The 14,457-nt window shown below is 36.0% G+C and overlaps 1 protein-coding gene across 5 annotated transcripts in view; it reads left to right on the top strand.

The window, feature by feature from the left end:
- Positions 1 to 14,457, top strand: part of Opa1 (OPA1 mitochondrial dynamin like GTPase) — a 74,324-nt gene that overhangs the window by 35,708 nt on the left and 24,159 nt on the right. For all 5 annotated transcript variants that reach the window (XM_048346935.1, XM_048346931.1, XM_048346932.1 and 2 more), the window contains 8 exons: positions 647 to 812; positions 2,746 to 2,898; positions 4,368 to 4,476; positions 4,931 to 5,010; positions 7,793 to 7,933; positions 9,884 to 10,000; positions 11,827 to 11,920; positions 12,927 to 13,037. In XM_048346935.1, the coding sequence (XP_048202892.1) occupies positions 647 to 812; positions 2,746 to 2,898; positions 4,368 to 4,476; positions 4,931 to 5,010; positions 7,793 to 7,933; positions 9,884 to 10,000; positions 11,827 to 11,920; positions 12,927 to 13,037 (971 nt within the window). The remainder of the gene's footprint in view (positions 1 to 646; positions 813 to 2,745; positions 2,899 to 4,367; positions 4,477 to 4,930; positions 5,011 to 7,792; positions 7,934 to 9,883; positions 10,001 to 11,826; positions 11,921 to 12,926; positions 13,038 to 14,457) is intronic.

Raw genomic sequence — 14,457 nt, 5'->3', positions numbered from 1 at the left:
TAATTGCTGACAACTAGAAATAGCCCAAATGTCCACCAACAGGTAGATGGATATGCAAATTCATCAATGGAATATTAAGCAATTAAAAAGAAGTGAAGGGGCTGGGAATGTGGTCTACTGGTAGAGTGCCTGCCTAGCATGCATGAAGCCCTGGGTTCGATTCCTCAGCACCACATATATAGAAAAAGCCAGAAAAGTGGCACTGTGGTTCAAGTGGTAGAGTGCTAGCCTTGAGCAAAAAGAAGCCAAGGACAGTGCTCAGGCCCCGAGTTCAAGGCCCAGGCAAAAAAAAAAAATTTTTTTAAGATAAAAAATTTTTTAAAAAGAAGTGAATATTATTCATACACTTGCCATGAACTTCAAAGTAATTTTGTTGAGTAAAAGAAGATCAACAAAATAGTGCATGCTATATGATCACATTTATATGAAATTCTAGAAAATATAAATGAATTATGATAGCAAATTGTTTCCAGCTTCAGAAGATAAAGGATATATTATCTTGACTGCTGTGATTCATGGATGCAAATATATGTCAAACATTAGCCAAACCTTCAATATGTATAATTATTAATAAGTGATACATCGGTGAAGCTATTTTTAGTTTTTTAATATTTAGACTTTCTGTTCTTTAAACTCTTCATTTCAGGGAGGAAATCCTTCAGCAGTCTTTGTGGGAAAGAGTATCAACTCATGTGATTGAAAACATCTATCTCCCAGCTGCACAAACCATGAATTCGGGGACTTTTAATACTACAGTGGATATCAAGCTTAAACAGTGGACTGACAAACAGCTACCTAATAAAGCAGTAGAGGTTAGGCTATAATTTAATTAAATGGGTAAGAAGCATTATGTGAAAGGAATAGGAGCTGTGAATTTTAGATTTTATTCTATCACAGCCTCTGTCTTTCCTTTTAGCCTTTAGACCTCATTGATGCTTTGCTCTTCATCTGTTTTGAATTAACTAACCTTACTGTTGCCATTTGCTAATGGTATAGGATTTTACTAATTGTGATAGTATTGCCTCAGGGCACTGGTTCTTTTTCCAAAGATAGCATTTAACAAAACTAGCAAAATTTGCCTGAATGTGAAATGTATTGAACTTCTGCAGATTGAGATTCTATAAGAAAAATATTTAATAGATCAAACACTTCATTTATTTTTTCTATAGGGTTCAGGTTTACATAATCATTAAGATCTTGCCAGATTGCATTTTTGTTACCCAAGTATCTTGGCTTTCCATTAAAAGCTGTGATTATTGGTCTAGTTTTTTGGAGGTTTTTTTGGCCAGTCCTGGGCCTTGGACTCTGGGCCTGAGCACTGTCCCTGGCTTCTTCCCGCTCAAGGCTAGCACTCTGCCACCTGAGCCATAGCGCCCCTTCTGGCCGTTTTCCATATATGTGGTGCTGGGGAATCGAACCAAGAGCTTCATGTGTAGGAGGCAAGCGCTCTTGCCACTAGGCCATATTCCCAGCCCCCTGATTATTGGTCTAGTTACTTAATCTTTAACCTTCCTGTTTCCTCATTTGACAGTGCTGCCTATCTCACAGGGCTGTTATAAGGATTAAGTGAGTTAATATATGTGAAATTCTTCGATAATACCTGGCCCGTAGTGACTACCCCAGAAATGCAGCCTTTGTTCCATGCTCATGGTCATTGTCCTGCACATTACTCTATCAAAGTGGTTCTTCTAGCTGAGAATCATTGCGTCTTGTGTTCTGTGTGAGGTTTCTCACAGAATTGGAGTCTGAACCTTAAAAGTACTTTCTTCATTCTTTCCTTGGAAATAGTGTGTTGTCAGTTTCTAAATACTGAGGAGTACGCGTACTTTACCTTTTTCTGTCCAACAGCATTTACCCCTCCAAATAAGTTGGAGGGGTACTACTGCCATAATGTCACTACTTCTCATTGCTGTCACTCACAGCCTGTCCTATATGTTTTTGTAACCTAAACTTCAAGCAGTGAATGTCATCGTAAAAATGGTAATGATTCTGTCTCCTGCCACTCTATGCATTGGTTGAGTGAAAAGAGCCTGGACCTGGGGAGGCTCAGGAAGCACCCTGCCACTCACTGTGTCTTTTTGGTCCTATCCTCTATAGTGCATAACTTCTTTATGTTCAATCAGAACAGGGAAAATGCATAATACAGCGTTTAAAGGCCTACTTAATCATAAGTAAATCTCATTCTTACTTTTTTTGGCCTTTGTTCTACCTTTCACTATTTAAGGAAGTAGATGTTAGCTATAACACAAGTAAATAACTAATTAATATTCAGATGTGTATTAGTGCACTGTTTCTTATTTGGCTTAAAGGCAAAAATGTGGAAATGACAAAATAACTAAGAAATTTAGGGTATGGAAATCAATATATGAACAAAGTCTGGTGGCAGATTTGCAATGCAGACCTCATTTGAAGGCAATTTTCTGTGAGAATGCAGGTTAAGTGTTCTCAAATCATTCGGAAGAGCTGGAGATATAGAGTAGATGTTCGTTTACAAGGAGCCTCAAGTTTTGAATGTTGTCAACTAAGTTTTTTGAAAATTGAGTACATTATGTAAAAATGTGTTGCATGTTAGGTTTCAAACCAGTAAGTTTATGCTTGCTGCATTTTTATGAATGTGTTTCATGTATATTTTCAGAAAAACTGACTTGTCACATCTATTTGGCTTGAATTTGCATTATTTTAGGCCATATAATAAATGAAAGTGTGTCATATAAATATATAGCTTTTTCTTTTAAATAATCCTAGGTTGCTTGGGAGACCCTACAAGAAGAATTTTCTCGCTTCATGACAGAACCTAAAGGAAAGGAACACGATGACATATTTGACAAACTGAAAGAAGCTGTTAAAGAGGAGAGTATTAAACGCCACAAGTGGAATGACTTTGCTGAAGATAGCTTGGTATGTTGTTTGTATAATTGGGGTAGTGACAGCATTTTGATGTGAGTGCTCAAATTGATGTTCTTTCATAAGAGACTATTTTTATATGAGTACTCAAATTACATTCTTAATTCAAAATTAGGAAATATACTTAAGAATTATGACCTGTAATCTACTTTTTAACATTTCTCTGCTCTCCTTCTCTAATGTTGCTATTGAGACATGAACTCAAGGCCTTGTATTTGCCAGCCTCTAGCACTTTGCTGTAGCACTTGAACCACACCTTTGCCCTAGATTAAATTCTTAAAACAGTTCCATCAGTATAGTTGAGATTAACACTCTTAAGGGAAGAAAGATTTGTTTTGGCTTATGGTTTCAAAGGCTTATGCTGAACTAGCTTCATTGCTTTTAGGCATGTGGCTAGGCAGAAACATGGCTGGATATGAGGGAGGAAAGCTGCTTACCTCATTGCAGCCAGGAAGGAGGAAATGAGAGAGAGAGGGAGGAAGGAAGAGAGAAAGACCATACACAGAGGCACACCTCTAGTGACCCACTTCCTATATCCAGGATCAACTTCCTAATAGGCCATTTAGCTATGCACTTACAATTTGGTTAGTTGATAATCCACTCACCTCTCACCAGCTGGAGACATTTGGGGTGACGTGTTATATCTAAACCACCACAGTAAGGCCTGCTTTGACTGCAGAGGTTGGCTATTGACCTTTACCACCTGATAAATTTTTGTTATATGTGATATTTCCACCACATAATCAACCTTTGTTGTGCACTTGTTTTGCTTAGAGAATCCATGTTAATGGAAAGATTTACAATTTCCTAGAAGTAAACATCTCAACATGGTCTGATTATAACAACAGTTTTGTTTGGAAGAAATATTTGTCCTCATTTGAAAATCATAGTTGTGTTATTTAAGTACCTTAAAGATTGATTTCCAAATAATGCCATTTTCATTCATTCACTTGAAAGTTATAAAACTTGCAAAGCAATTTTCACTTGTAATGTATAGCTAAAGTTTATGATTAGCTACACATTTTAAACATTTGTCCTATTTTTATTGCTGCTAATAGTAACATAATGGTTAATTTTTCTTTTCTTTATTTTAATGTTGATACATAGCTCATGTGACAAAAATAGAAGGAAAGATGATATGAATTATTAACCATTGGAAATCAGGATTTGGGGATTACTACATTTTATGTAGTTAAATGTATAATATACCAATCCTATTTGGCCCCCATAGTTAACTTGTTTAATTTAGGCCAGGAGAGACTCAGTGGTTTATTTTTCAGACAGAAAGCTGACAAGCAGACAAATTAAAGGAGCTCCTGCATTGTTTTAGAGGGACATACTATTTATTATGCTGTTTAAATCCAGCTATTATTTTTGGGTATTTACTAAGATAACAGATTGGATAAAATTACCAAAATGAAGAGACCTAGATCAACTTAGCCTTTTGTTTCCTTACCTTTCAGAGGGTCATCCAGCACAATGCTTTAGAAGATCGGTCCATATCTGATAAACAGCAGTGGGATGCAGCTATCTATTTCATGGAAGAGGCTCTTCAGGCTCGTCTGAAGGATAGTGAGTAGGGACAAGCTCTTGAGTCTTAAGCATTTACAGTGGTGAAGCAATCATTCAATGTTAATGAACATTTGTAAAAAACAAAATTAACATTTTAAGGTGTTTGTCACTAAAGTAGTTAAATGTTATTCATGGGATTTTTTTCAGACACTTGCCTTGTTACTACTAAAAGGAGTAAATTGGGTAGATGCTGCTTATATGTACTTACGTTCTAAAATTTTTTACCTCAGAATCTTATTTGTTTCTGTACTTTCAGAATTCAGGAAACAAGGGTATTTTTATAGATGTCATATACATACATAATTCTTCCTTATGTGTGTGTCCTATCTATCATATTCTTATTTCAACTGTTCTGTAATTATTTAGCAATTGGAAATAGTTAACAAAATAAGACTATTAGTTAAATTTGTTAATAGAATTCTTGATTAATTAATTTTTAAAATTCTTTTTCTAGCTGAAAATGCAATTGAAAACATGATAGGTCCAGACTGGAAAAAGAGGTGGATGTACTGGAAGAATCGGACCCAAGAACAGGTAAAAAGAAACAGAGCTTTGGCCTCATAATGACATCATTTTGTTCATCTTAACTCAAGCATTACATTGTAATTTCTGAGCCAGATATAATGGCTCAACTTGAGGGAGAGACCAGTGGACTATGGTTTGAGGCCAACCTTGGCCCCCCAAAAAAATCCTTAGACTTGATCTTGACTGATGGCTGGTAACTGTCATCCTAGAGGCACAGCTAGGCCGATCACAGTCCAGACTACATCAGCCATAAAGTTGAGACTCCTATTTAAAAAAATAACCAACACAAAAAAAAACCTGGGGCACAAGTAATAAAGTATCTGCTTAGCAAATTTAAGGACCTGAGTTCAAACGCACACACACAAACACACATACACACATGCACAATTTTCCCATTAGTCTAGACCAATTTTAAGAATTTCCAGTATTTTATATTAACCCTTCTAAAATGCCTAGTAAGCTTTTAGAATAATGGATAACCTACATAGGAATACATTTTTAAAGTGAAGAAGCTGTGTAAGTAGAAGAAAGGAGAGATAACTTTGTGGTTGATTACTTTGCTCATTTCCATTGCTTATTCAAGTCTGTGACCATATTACTTGTGCGTTTTCTTTATATTTTTGTTTTCATTTTAGTTATTTAAATGTATAGTTAATCTACTTTTTCTAAGTTCCTAATTTCTTGTTTCATACATTTCATAATTTGGTGACTGGACTGGACACACATACATATTCAGTGTGTCTTAGTCATCTCTATCATATAGGTGGACTAGAGAAGGAAGTCTGTCAGAAAAGAACTAGGGAGTCCATGAAAGGTTTCTGACTTTGAGACAGAAGAGTCATTGGTTAGGAAGAGCTGGTATCAACTACAGAAACTTGAGAGAAAAATATTTCCAGCAAGATTAGTGAAATTGGGCCCAAAGCCTCCATAACCAACAATGGCAAGAACTTGCCTGAGCAACTAATGGTAATACTTTGACCTAACACACTGGGAAAGAAATAACTTCTTGATGTAAGTATTTTTCTCTGGTAAATGAACATAGTAAAGATTGCTTCAAGAGAAGCAAAGGGACTTGTTTTAAGGTCAGTGTGAAAGATTCACTAGTCTAGGAGAGGAATCTTGGAAGCCTCTTGATAGTTTTCAGGGAAGTATTTGTAAACACAGAGGGTTGACTTTGAACAGAAGCCACAATTTGAGTATAAAGGGGAAGGATATCAGAATCATGTGATAAAGCATGTATATTTTTACCTTTAAAAAATGGCCTTGGGGCTGGGAATATGGCCTAGTGGCAAGAGTGCTTGCCTCCTACACATGAAGCTCTGGGTTCGATTCCCCAGCACCACATACATGGAAAACGGCCAGAAGGGGCGCTGTGGCTCAGGTGGCAGAGTGCTAGCCTTGAGCGGGAAGAAGCCAGGGAAGGTGCTCAGGCCCTGAGTCCAAGGCCCAGGACTGGCAAAATAAATAAATAAATAAATTTTAAAAAATAAATAAATAAAAAATGGCCTTATGTCAGGCTCATGGTTAAGTTCTCTCTAGCCTTTCTGTCCATCCCACTTCCAGTTGTAACTGCTGTTCTAGACCTCATTCCTGGCAGTTACAGTGAGAAACAAATTCTAGAAAGGTTGAGCATATCTGCAGGACTAGCATTTCAAATTTACGCAGCTGTAAAATTCCTTTTGTCAGGATTTAGCAGAAAGATACACTTAAGATTGTCCTATATTAAAGAGTATTCCATCCTTTCATATGAACCTGTAACCCCTCTGTATCACACTTTGACAATAAGGAAAAAAAAGTATTCCGAGCTCCAAAAACTATTTTGTATTATCTTTTCCTTAGTTTTCTAGGAAAATTAACATTCTCATCATGTGTGAGCTGCCCAGCTGCTGTGTTGTGGTTAACAGGAATGATGATGGTGGAAAGGGTGAACAAACATAGGCCAGGGAGCACCATTATCTGAGTGTTCATTCCTACCACAGATTGAATAGAGATATATGACCATATGATCCATTTTCTCTTCAGGAAATATTTTCCTGTAATGTCTGTAATATTGTCAGAGATCATTAATTGGTAGTTCCCTTTATAAGCTGAATAGTGGCATTTGCATGGTTTTGTTGATGTACCTGGAATTAACTTGTTTACAGTAACAAGTGATTTTACTTTTTTAATCCTCCAATTTTGAATTCAGTGTTTAAAAAATGACAAATTTAATTTAACACAGTAAAAGAGTTTTGTTTTCAACATTATAATTAATGCAGTTCCTTTTTGTTGAGGAGACTAATGAACAATTACAGATGAGAGACTGAAAGTGAATTTAAGAATGATAGATACCTCAGAGGAACAGTGTCCAAAGGCTTTTTTTTAAAAAAAGCAAACTGAACATTTTTTTGTATTAGTTGGAAAAGAAAGGCATCTCCAGGTATGCCTTTATAGGTATTTGCAAGATATAGCCTTTTCCCATGTATTCAGAGTACTTTTCAAAGACCAAAATTCTACCCTAAGGAAAGAAAGTATGTAGTAAGGCACCTGGTGCCATAACTTCAGCAGTACAATACTACAGTAAAAGCAAAATGTAATAGAGTAAATTTTCCCCTTCTCAATTATACAGGTTGCCCTGCACTTCTTGGTCTCTCTCACATTCACCCAGCCAAGATATTAACTCCTTTCTTATTATTGTAGCTAAGCTTGAGTCACCTATTACGCAGTAGTATATTTATTACAATTGGGAACCTATTTTTACATGTGCCCAATTTTGAACCATCTAACTATGGTTCTTTTAAATATCTTAAAGTGTGTTCACAATGAAACCAAGAATGAATTGGAGAAGATGCTGAAATGTAACGAGGAGCATCCAGCTTACCTTGCAAGCGATGAGATAACCACTGTTCGGAAGAACCTGGAATCCCGAGGCGTGGATGTCGATCCAGGCTTGGTAATAAACATTGCTGCAAACACCAAATCTGCTTCTTCTAATAATTGCCCCCTAAAGAACAATGTCACTACTAATGGGTCACTTAGATATCTAGGGAATTAAATTTTACTTTGCTCAAGTGTACATTACTGGCAGTTTTGATTATGTGAAAAATAGGAACTTTTCCTCAGTTTTGTTTCCTAAAGGGCAACTTATAAATAGGGAAACTAAGATTTAGAACATTGGATTTACTTGGGCAAGTTGAACAGTTTTTACAAAAGGGTTGAAATCCACTCATACTTCTTTTCACTTGATTTCAGATTTTAAAATACAACTTCTTTTTAAATAGGACTCACATTTGTATGTACCTTTTGAAACAAATACTACTTAATTTGATAAAAAGTGATTGAATTCTCTCACTTGGGGTTTTTTCTTCATTCATGCTAATGTAAGTATGAAGATCATCTATAGTGTAGGCTACTTTCTGAATGTTTTTGCAGTAGATTAAAAAAATAAACTTTTTCTTTCTGTACCTATATTTCGACTGTTTAATACTTAAGAGTGCAAAGGATTCAGAACTTAGTTTCATTATTAGCTTAAGTGAAACCCAGTTAGAAAAGTAAAATAGTTGGGAAAGCAATCATTAAAAAAGTTCAGAATAAATTATTCTAGTAAAGATTATCTGGTATGTTCACAAGATTTTTAATTTAGATTTAGTATGGATTTAGTTTTTCCACAATGGTCCTAATTCTCATCAATCATGTTTCAAAATCTGGAACTTTTTAGCATCCTACTTGATGCCACATGAAAAATATTCTTCCCCTGACCTGCTGTGACTGATTGGAGTCAAAATACAGAAACACTAAAAATATTGTATGAAATTACTTCTGGCTGTGTGTGTAAGGTATACATGACACAAAAGTGAATTTCATGTTTGGGACTCAAGTGGTTGAGTCCCATTCCCAGCATCTCTCATTATGTGTTTGCACGTTTTCTATAATCTGAAAGAATTCCAAGGCCTGAAACACATCTGGATGCAAACATTTTGAATAAGAGATACTCAGCCTGTATTCAGTTTGATTATTCTTATGTTTTGTGACTCTAAAGTTAATATAATAGGTATTTTCTCTTGATAGACAGAAATTTTTCTTGGAATTAAAATCTGGAAGTGACTCATAGTGGTAGACTGCTAACCTTGAGTGAAAAAGCTCAGGGATAGACAGCACCCGGGCCCTGAGTTCAAGCCCCACAACTAAAAAAATTGTCTAAGCTGTGTTGGATTTTCTAAAGCAGTTTTCTATAGCTTTGGGTATGGACTGAGTATATATTTTAATTACTTTCCGTAAGCAATAAAATCAGATTTTTCAAGAGACACTGTTCAGTGTACTTTGCAAGACTATCAGTATATCTGGCTAGCAGGAGGTAAGAATTCCATTGCATTATTAGTAATGTCTCCTTTAGTCATTGATATCTGGACCCTAGCATTCTGACTGTCAAATGGTAATGAACTTTGTTTTATTCCAAACAGATAATAGGTATGAACGCACACTGATTAACCTAACAGACTATAACAATAATGTGCTAGAAATCATACTGGTACAGTAGCAGTATAATTATCAGAATAAAAATATTGTTGGATAGGTAAACATTGTCCTGCTCCTAAGTAGTTCATAAAAAAGATGTGAAACCTCTTTTTGCCTTTGTTTCTTCACATCTGCCTACACAAAGATATTCCTACCTTATCTACTCTCCTAAATGATTGTTAGAATATAACAGTGATTGCTAAGACAATACGAATGAAGGAATATAAATGAATAAAATGAGTTAGTAAAATAACATTTCTGATGCCTTTATATAGTCAAATTTTTAGTAAGCTTTTGTATACAGATTTTTTGTATACAAATTCTCAATGTGGTTGATAATATGAAATGTGTACTCTAATTCTCTGTCTTTTGTTTCTTTTCTCTTTAGATTAAGGATACTTGGCATCAAGTTTATAGAAGACATTTCTTAAAAACAGCTCTACACCATTGTAACCTTTGTCGGAGAGGTTTTTATTACTACCAAAGGCATTTCATAGATTCTGAGGTAAGGCATCCCCAAAACAAAGGGAAATATTTTTTACCCATACTTGTAGATATTTTTTTAAGTAAACTTTAGCTTTAGTGTTAATATTAAGCCATTTGATCACCTATAAAACAAATACATGGGGCTGGGGATATGGCCTAGTGGCAAGAGTTTTTGCCTCCCATACATGAAGCCCTGGGTTCAATTCCCCAGCACCACATATATAGAAAGTGGCCAGAAGTGGCGCTGTGGCTCAGGTGGCAGAGTGCTAGCCTTGAGCAAAAAGAAGCCAGGGACAGTGCTCAGGCCCTAAGTCCAAGGCCCAAGACTGGCAAAAAAAAACCACCAAATACATGTAATTTATAAAGTAAACTTAACTCTTTTCTCTTCAGAGATATTTGTCACTTTATAAGTAATAATATCTCCCATATATATGCTCCTTAGTAATTTTTGTTAGCATTTTTATATGTCTATTAACTTTTTCTGTATATGGGGAGAGTGTATATATGTTGATAGCATAATCATCTATTTGCCAAATGGAATTCACACAACAAAACAACTACTGAGAATTTTTCATGTGTCATAATTCTTTCTTTGTGTCACTAAAGTCTTGTTTTAGATTATTTCTAAACAAATTATAAAATTCTTATACAGTTTGTTGTATTTTATAAAACAACCTCTAGGTGGCAGCAGACTGATGCACTTCGAGCATTTTCATGCAAATAAATAATTATACTTTTTTTAAAAGCTCTATTAAACCAGGCACTAGTGGCTCAAGCTTGTAATCCTAGCTACTCAGGAGGCTAAGACCTGAGGATCATAGTTCAAAGCCAGCCCAGGCAAGAAAGTCTGTGACACAGAAAACAAAGGGGCATGATCTCCCTGATATATGACTGTTAACAAAGGGAGATAGAGAGACAGTAGAGACCAAGTCTGTGAACACTGTATATGTGCTTGATACATTGTATATTGCATATGGGTCTACCTGACCTAGACAAGGGATGGAAAAACAGGTTGTAAGATATCACAAGAAATGTACACACTGCCCTACTATGTAACTGCACCCTCTTTGCACAACACCTTGTAAAAAAAATTTTATGTTCAATTAATAATAAAAATTTTTTTAAAAAAATGTTTTTCCAGGCAAAAAAAGAAAGTCTGTGAGACTCTTACCTCCAGTTAACCACCTAAAATCCAGAAGTGGAACTTTGGCTCAAAGTAGTAGAGCCTTGAGCAAAATACCTTAGGAACAGTGCCCATGCCCTGAGTTCCAGCCCTGCCACCAACCAAAAAAAAAAATCTCAATCAATGGTTTTATAAATTGGAACCTCTAACATGTTTTAATTTTTTCCAGCAATTTAAAAGACTTAAATGCATCTATGTAAAAGTGGCAAGCTTCTTTCTTATCTTTAAGTTGAGACCTTTCTCTACATAATAAGCTTATTTTTAAAAAATACCCAATTGAATTTTTAAATAAAAGTACACAAAGAGGTTAACACAAATATATTTAAGATAAATACAGATATATTTAAGATAAGCCTGGGTGTTATCTAAATATAAATTTCAAGTGTATTCTATGAATTTCTATTTGTGTATAGCATAATAAAATTCTGCCCTTCCTTAGTCCATGTGCATCTGTGTTGAAACACAGCTTTATAGGTGTGGAAGAGATAGACACCACCCCACCCCCAAATCTAAAGGTATCATGAGTCTGTGTATCTTATATCTACAATAGGAGCTATATATTAAATCTGAGTATTTTTTAAGTTAAATCTTAGCAGTAGAACAGTACACAATCATTGCTTTCATTTTAAAATTTGCCTCTGTAATCTTTATTAATATTTCAGCTGGAATGCAATGATGTGGTCTTATTTTGGCGAATACAACGCATGCTTGCTATCACTGCAAATACCTTAAGGCAACAACTTACAAACACTGAAGGTAAGCCACATGGAGTTTTCAGGTTTTCACTTTTTGTGTGTGTGTGTGTGTGTGCCAGTACTGGACATGAACTCATAGCCTCTCGCTCTAATTTAACTGGTGCTTTACTACTTGAGCCTTATCTCCAGTAGTTTAATTAGCTGTTTAGCTGGGGATAGAGTCTCATGGACTTTTCTGCCCAGGCTGGCCCTAAACCTCTGATCTCAGCCTCCTGAACCACTGATAACTTGACTGATTTTGACATTTTTAATAAAAGTTTTCCAGTACAATTCCTTAAAATAGATTTGTTAAGGGGTTTTTTGTTGTTGTTGTTGTTTTGGGTTTTTTGTTGTTGTTGTTGTTGTTTTCCAAGGAGGATAAGATTTGAACTAAGGTCCTTGAACTTGTTAGGTTAGTACACTACCACTTGGACTACTTCTCCAGCACTTGGAAAGGAAAATACAATTGAAAAAGATGAGTAATAAGACATGCCATTGTCTGCCTTCATTACACAAAAATTCTAGAAGGAATCAGCTCCTAGATATCACTCAATTTGGAAGAAACCTTCATTTCTTCTACAGTGTTACGGCTTTAGAATGTGTCATTTTCTGGGAATATGTATACACTACACACCGATAAAAGTGTTGGAGAATGGTGGAGATTTTCTCTATAACCAAGAAATATAAGCTTAAAAATAGAACAGAATGATTATAAAATAACTTGCTTTCAGTATATGGTTAATCATTTTATCATTTTGTGCATTCATAAAAATGATGTTTCTTGGGCTGGGAATATGGCCCACTGGCAAGAGTGCTCACCTCGTATACATGAAGCCCTGGGTTCAATTCCTCAGCATCGCATATATAGAAAACAGCCAGAAATGGCGCTGTGGCTCAAGTGGCAAAGTGCTAGCCTTGAGCAAAAAGAAGCCAGGGACAGTGCTCAGGCCCTGAGTTCAAGGCCCAGGCCAAACGGGAAAAAAAAAATGTTTCTTGAGGGTTTTTTTCTAATTGTTTATTTTAAACAGTTAGACGATTAGAGAAAAATGTTAAAGAGGTATTGGAAGATTTTGCTGAAGATGCAGAGAAGAAAGTTAAGTTGCTTACTGGCAAACGAGTTCAACTGGCTGAAGACCTCAGTAAGTAGTTCCTCCTATTCTTTTGCCTATTTGCTTTCCCATTTCCCTTGTTCATCCAGTTCATGTGTCTACCAGGAACTCTTTTTTTACCTCTAAAGGGCTAGAGTAAGATACCATCCCAAAGACACATCACATCACTTCCAATTGCTTTAATATATACTTCCTAGAAACAAGTAATTACCACAGTCAGGATAGTAACACTGAGACATTATTATATCTAGTTACCAGACCCTAATCAGGTTTTTGCCTGTTGTTCCAACATTGTGCATCCATAACAAAATGTTCCAGGCTCATTCCATAATCCAAATTCCTTCCTAGTATTTTGAAACCAAGATCTAAGAATTAGATATGCTTGTTGGTATTGAAATATATATCGTAATTCACAGTTCTCAGGCTTTCTCTATGGTGTTAGGGAAAATGATGTGTGGGTACACACACACACACACACACACACACACATACACAGATGTGTATTATTGGATCAGGCCACTAACATCCTGATTCCTGTCCAGGTTTTAACACCTACTGAGGGCCGCTATGTCTTTCCTTTCCGTCCACACTAATAATCACTATCTCTTTATTTGGGATGATGCTGTGTTCTTTTTTTTTTTTTTGAATGGTAGTGGGTTTCTTGCTTTAAGATTAAATTACATAATTTACTTAGATCTGTGAGAATTCAAGGATATCAATGAAGCATTAATATTAAATAAATGCTGATGTTCAGTACTTCTGTTTTTAACTTATAAAACACAGTATTGGACTGGGAATATGGCCTAGTGGCAAGAGTGCTTCCCTCACATACATGAAGCCCTGGGTTCAATTCCCCAGCACCACATATATATATATATATATATTTTTTTTTTTTTTTTTTTTTTTTTTTTTGGCCAGTCCTGGGCCTTGGACTCAGGGCCTGAGCACTGTCCCTGGCTTCTTCCCGCTCAAGGCTAGCACTCTGCCACTTGAGCCACAGCGCCGCTTCTGGCCGTTTTCTGTATATGTGGTTCTGGGGAATCGAACCTAGGGCCTCGTGTATCCGAGGCAGGCACTCTTGCCACTAGACTATATCCCCAGCCCCCAGCACCACATATATAGAAAACGGCCAAAAGTGGCACTGTGGCTCAAGTAGCAGACTGCTAGCCTGGAGCAAAAAGAACCCACGGACAGTGCTCAGGCTCTGAGTCCAAGGCCCAGGACTGGCAAAAAAACAACAACAAAAACAAACGAACAAAAAAAAACAGTATTTGTCTTTCCATTGTGTACTTAAATTTGCTATTTGTGTTTTCTGATATCTAAATGAAAGCAAATTATGAATTGGTAGAGGTTTTTTAAATTCAGTTTCTAAGCTGAGTTTATATTACTACAATTTAGTCAGGAATATTTGAAGGAAACCAGACAGGGGTTTTGTATTTTGTACCTATGA

Source organism: Perognathus longimembris, chromosome 5 (assembly GCF_023159225.1).
Source record: "Perognathus longimembris pacificus isolate PPM17 chromosome 5, ASM2315922v1, whole genome shotgun sequence".
Classification (NCBI taxonomy): Eukaryota; Metazoa; Chordata; class Mammalia; order Rodentia; family Heteromyidae; genus Perognathus; species Perognathus longimembris.
The sequence above is the reverse complement of the archived record's forward strand: the minus strand, read 5'-3'. Positions and strand labels throughout refer to the sequence as shown.